Below are 6,000 nucleotides of genomic sequence, written 5' to 3'. Positions count from 1 at the left end.
ATATATATATATATATATATATATATATATATATATATATATATATATATATATATATATAAAACGGTTTCATAACACATTTTTTTCATATCATGGTGCCTGAAACTGAACTTTCACTTAACACGGATTTTCCACATATCTGCCGGTGAGTGTGTCTGCTATTTTAGATTTGCCCCACCCGCCACCCTGCCTGACTGCCTGTTTTAGCTCATAAAATTCATACAAATTACCCGGCCAGAATATAATTTACATTGCTGGAATTCTTATAATTTGGTGATCATTTTGAATATAAACATCATATATTTTGCATTAGACATACAAATTTTAGATAAAATGTTTTCTCTAGTAAATATGTTATCTTTTGTGCAAAATATATGACATTTATATTCAAAATATTCCTGGTCTTACAAGGAATCCAGCAATGTCAATTATATTATCCTAACTTTAATCTGAGGTATTATTTAATACAAAATGTTAAAATTTATTTTTTTTCACCCACTCTTTCTCTTGAAGGGAGGAGTGGTGGGGGGTGGGGGGGAGGGTTGGGACTGACAGCGCGGTTGGCAGAGGGGGGAGGCAAGGTGGGGTACATTGATTGACAGATAGTGTCGTGAAGAATATTTTTTTTTTATTAACTGAAGATATTTGTTTTAGCTCATAAAATTCATACAAATTACCCGGCCAGAATATAATTTACATTGCTGGAATTCTTATAATTTGGTGATCATTTTGAATATACACATTATATATTTTGCATTAGACATACAAATTTTAGATAAAATGTTTTCTCTAGTAAATATGTTATCTTTTGTGCAAAATATATGACATTTATACATTCAAAATATTCCTGGTCTTACAAGGAATCCAGCAATGTCAATTGTATTATCCTAACTTTAGTTTGAGGTATTATTTATTAAAATTTAGTGGTTTTCCCCCAAAAATTTCTCAGAGGGAAGAGCCAGCAGTGTAGTGTGAGAAGAGGGGGAGGGAGTTGAGTCCATGATTTGAATGGACATTAACTTGGCGACTGTATTTCTCTATTTCTCTTAAGTATTAATTGTGTGCATGTACCATCATAAAATTAAGATGTTATTTTTACTACAACATAGTTATGTGTCTTCAAAAAGTCGAGTTTGGGGGTCGGGCTGGTTTCTATTGGAATTAATCCCATATGTTCTGTTGTTCACTTAACGCGGATTTCACTTAACGCGGGACCCTCTGGGTTCTATTGACCGCGTTAAGTGGGGTACAAGCTGATAAGCTGAGGGGGTACTCGGCCAATTCAGTAATCTTTTCTATGCTTTCATTCGTTTCCAATGGAGTAAATATCAAGAAAATTGTGCATTTTTTATACAGTATTGGTCATTCTAAAATTTAGCCATCCAAGCTCTGTCTACATAAAGTTTTTCAACTATCATTTTTGGCTCGATATATGTAACTTTATTGAAACTCATTTACATGCACACACTGTCCTAAGGGCAAAGCTGAACTGTACATGTAATCAAAATAATGTACAAAATGATTACTAAAATTTTTGTTTAGTGCAAACTATGGCATGTTTACATTCAAATTAATCACTATTTTATAAGAATTCCAGCAATGTAAATTATATTCTCCCTGGTCACTTCTATGCAATTTTATGAGCAAAAAATAAAAACTCAACTAAACAACATAAATAAACAAATTAAATACTTCACCAGACCTGGTGCTAACTGTAACTGTCAAACATGTCACTGTCACCCTCCCTCCCTCCCAACCCAACCTCCTCCTCCTCCCAACCCCCCCTCCCAGCGAAGGTTTCTGGTTATACAATAGGCTTTAAGTTTGTATCTTATATAATATCACAGGGAGAATATAATTTGCATTGCTGGAATCCTTGCAAGACAGCGAATAATTTGAATATAAACGTCATATATTTTGCACGAGATAAATTTTTGCTCTCTAATAAAATTCTTAAATTAGAACTAAAATTTTTATGTCTAATGCAAATTATATCTTGTTTATATTCAAACTAATCACTATCTTATAAGAATTCCAGCAATGTTAATTATATTCTCCCAGGTCATTTCACTGGCATTTTAAAATGAGAAAAGCTTAGTAGGACTGTTAAATAAACACACAGGAGACCTTCGGCTCAAACTGCCAAACATATCACCCCCCCCCCACTCCCTCCCTCCCTCCCTCCCTCCCAGGCACAGTTTTAGGCTTACAGTTTTTATCTTCTATAAAATCTCAGACTAAAGTTAGGAGAATATAATTTTCATTGCTGGAATCCTTGCAAGACAGCACTTAGGTCATATATTTCTTTTACGTTTCTTTTAGTATAGTGTGTGCATGTAAATGAATAAAAATAAATGAAGAAACTTATGTAAATCTACCCAAAAATACTGTTGAAAAACTCTATATTACTAAAATGCACTAAACTAATGTACTAAAATTTTTATCTCTTGTTCAAAATATATGACGTTTATATTCAAATTATTCACAGTCTTGCAAAGATTCTAGCAATGAAAATTATATTCTCCTAACTTTAGTCTGTGATATTATGTAATATAAAAACTTAAAGCCTACTGTATAACCACCAAACCCTGGCTGGGAGGGGGTGGGGGGGGTGAGGGCTGGAGGTGGTGATGTAGTGGATTTCTCCCCTACAAACGCTGTTTGTCGCTGAGTAGCCGACCCCGCGAATTCCACAGTATGCCTCGTGGTCTAGGTCAACCAGCGCCGCCCACGGAGCGGGGGTCAACTATCTACCCACGCCTACCTCCGCTATAAAAGACCTGACCTCGTGGTGACCTCTCTCCTCTTCTAGCTACAGCCGCAGCAAGCTACACCTCCTCCTCTGCCACTGCCTGGCGGCCCTCGCTCCCGCCGGCGAGCATGGCGACCCACAAGCTGTCCTCCGAGCATCCTCACCAACCAGCTCTCTCTACATCACGCTTGTAACCACGCTGCCACTTCCCAGCATCAAGCTGCATTGTACATCCAATACAACATGTATACAGAGAGCACATTGTGAGTTTCCTTTCTCCATCCCATCCTGAGTGTGAACCCAAACATCCCATACCCCACAAATGGTGACCCCCGGAGATTCGCACTCACACAGGATGGAGGAGAAACAGATCACGCTCCCAGTCTTCAAGCAACATGGAAGACTGGCTTATCCACCCAGAAGCAGCTCTCATCAGCTCTACAGCTACTGTCTCTACACCGCAGGTTAGACACCCTAGAGCAGCACTGCTTCTCTAAGGAGACACAAGCTCTTCCTGCCCCAAGCACCACGTCCTACCGACCCCAGCACACCTGTCCTGCCTCAGACGCCGCCCCCGGCCCAGCAGTACCCCCTGCCTCTCCTCCTGATGCAGCCCCTGCTCCCGACGCGGCCCATGCGCCTGAGTGCGGACCCACACACCCCTCTTTTCTCCCTCAGGTACTCCCTACTAATGTCCTGCACCCTGCTGCTGTCGTGGACCCAGCTGCTGTCACGAGCCCTCATCCGCTTCTGCTGACGCAGCCCCTGCTCCTGACCCAGGCCCACACACCCTAGCAGGCGCATCTGACTACTCTGTATCTGCCGTGAGGAAAACACAACATTCATCACCTCCACACCCCTCTTTCTCCCTCTCTTCTCCCACAGATCTTGTGTGTCTAGACAGTTGCCTCCACTAGCGGCCGGCTCATCCACGCCATCGCCGTTATGGCTCACATGTGGCATGCACCGCCTGTTCTGCCTCACATGTGCCATGCACCCCTGCAGACAACAAGTCTCGTACACCGCCTGGAGGGAAGGAGGGAGTATTGCAGTGGATTTCTCCCCTACAAACGCTGTTTGTCACTGAGTAGCCGACCCCGCGAATTCCACAGTGTATGCCTCGTGGTCTAGGTCAACCAGCGCCGCCCACGGAGCGAGGGTCAACTATCTACCCACGCCTACCTCCGCTATAAAAGACCTGACCTCGTGGTGACCTCTCTCTTCTTCTAGCTACAGCTGCAGCAAGCTACACCTCCTCCTCCGCTGCTGCCTGGCAGCCCTCGCTCCCGCCGGCGAGCATGGCGACCCACAAGCTGTCCTCCTCTGAGCGTCCTCACCAACCAGCTCTCTCTACATCACGCTTGTAACCACGCTGCCACTTCCCAGCACCAAGCTGCATTGTACATCCAATACAACATGTATACAGAGAGCACATTGTGAGTTTCCTTTCTTCATCCCATCCTGAGTGTGAACCCAAACATCCCATACCCCACAATGTGTTTGACAGTTGGTGCCGAAGGTCTAGCAAAGTATATATTTGCTTATTTATGTCCTTTAGATTCAGTTTTTGTTTTTTGCTTGTAAAATGTCATAGAAGTGACCGGGGAGAATATAATTTACATTGCTGGAATTTTTATAAGAGTGATTAATTTAAATGTGAACTTGCTATAGAGGACCGCGAATAATATAGGACCGCGAAATAAAAATCATTATCCGGGCGAACTGTAGTTGGTGCCTTTACCTAGATATGAATACTGTATAAATTAATGTAGAAATGGCTTCATCTAGTCACTGGAGGGTTATGTCTATGAGTTCTCAGGTGCTTGGCAGGGGCTGAGTCTAATTGGAAATAAGTACAGTACTGTACAGTGCTATCCCCTTTCTTGCAATTATCATAATGAGTTCTGCCTCTATTAGGGCCTCATGCACATTCGTGCCCTGTGCACTAAAGCACAGGATTGTTGTAAAGTTTTAAGAATTGGAATTAAAGTACAGTACTTTATACTTGGTGATGATGATGTTGGAAATTATAAATTGTATTATTCTTTTAATCTCATGATTCATTGTGCAGTGTCTGATATCCTTTTCAGCTTGGTACTCATTGCTTCTCAACTGGAGGGTGACACAGATTACCCTATGGTTGATCACCTGTATGAAAAGTGCAACTTGGTCATCAGTACCCTGCGCACTGCTCAGCCCAACCCATACATATCGGTATATCATCCCAAAAGAATACTGTATTTATTTATTGATTTAAAAATGGTAGTCAGGAAACACCTCGGTATACAGTAGTACTGTACTGTACAAAGTAAAAAATTTGGAATTTTTTTAAATACCCATGAAAACTATATAGCCATCATAAATATAAATTGATGTACTTTGTGATCTAGACTAGGGTTTGCATTGGTAGCATTCTGAAAATAAACATTAAAGTTAAATCTTTTATTAGACTAGGTTGTTCATAGCATTAGTAATTTGATTTATGATGGATGTAGGTTTGAGTTTTCATAATAATTTTTTCAATAGTTTGCTATTTGCACCTAAATAAGCTACTCATCAGTAACATAATGAACTTTTGTAAACTTATAGAAATTATCAAAGCATCTTAGCAGTCAAGTAAATACTGTACTGGGAATAGATAAAGGATTATATGATTATAGAGACTTCCTGTAGACATTCTTCAACGGAGTCAATTATAGAATTTTTTACTTCCCTTTCTCACTCCTTAACTTGCGTTATATTTTTACGATTATGGGATGCTGTACAAGTATTGAGTCATGAAATCCTTTGTTAATGATTGAGGTTGAAGTGGAGGACTCATTATTACAGAGCTCACAAATTCTTGATAACCTACAGTCTCATTTGTATACAGCAATGAGGCTATGTCAAAACAGCTCTCCTTTTGGACAAAGCTGCATCTTACAGTTTGTAAAGAAAAGGTTACTTCTGTGAGATGGCTGTTATCATATAAGATAGAAGAGTTACTGAACTATGGGCTGAGCCCTAGTGTGCTAGCCCATGAGTGGAAGACTGTTGATGTTGTTGGTGGTGTGGGAGTGTTTTGGCTGTGGTGGTGGAGTCTTAAATATATTTAAAAATTTATGTGGTCATGGAAAATCAGCAAAAAAAAAAGTTGCATCTCGACCCTTTAAGAAGTAGTGTCACACTTAGCTCTGTATTTTTATTCATGCTAACACCAGATGATTTTATTCAGGTGAGAGAAACCCCTGCCACTCAGTGGGTTAATA

The 6,000-nt window shown here is 40.4% G+C and overlaps 1 protein-coding gene across 7 annotated transcripts in view; it reads left to right on the top strand.

Moving 5' to 3' along the window:
• LOC121871877 (suppressor protein of bem1/bed5 double mutants-like) overlaps positions 1-6,000 on the top strand; it is a 59,028-nt gene that overhangs the window by 22,283 nt on the left and 30,745 nt on the right. For 4 of the 7 annotated variants that reach the window (XM_042374454.1, XM_042374453.1, XM_042374456.1 and 1 more), the window contains one exon: positions 4,843-4,966. The exons of 2 other annotated variants lie outside the window; for them this stretch is intronic. In XM_042374454.1, the coding sequence (XP_042230388.1) occupies positions 4,843-4,966 (124 nt within the window). Of the gene's footprint in view, positions 1-2,975; positions 3,016-4,842; positions 4,967-6,000 lie in introns of those variants that run through there. One more of the 7 variants, XM_042374455.1, reaches the window with a different exon arrangement.

This window comes from Homarus americanus, unplaced genomic scaffold (assembly GCF_018991925.1).
Source record: "Homarus americanus isolate GMGI-L3 unplaced genomic scaffold, GMGI_Hamer_2.0 scaffold39675, whole genome shotgun sequence".
Lineage (NCBI taxonomy): Eukaryota > Metazoa > Arthropoda > Malacostraca > Decapoda > Nephropidae > Homarus > Homarus americanus.
The sequence above is the reverse complement of the archived record's forward strand: the minus strand, read 5'-3'. Positions and strand labels throughout refer to the sequence as shown.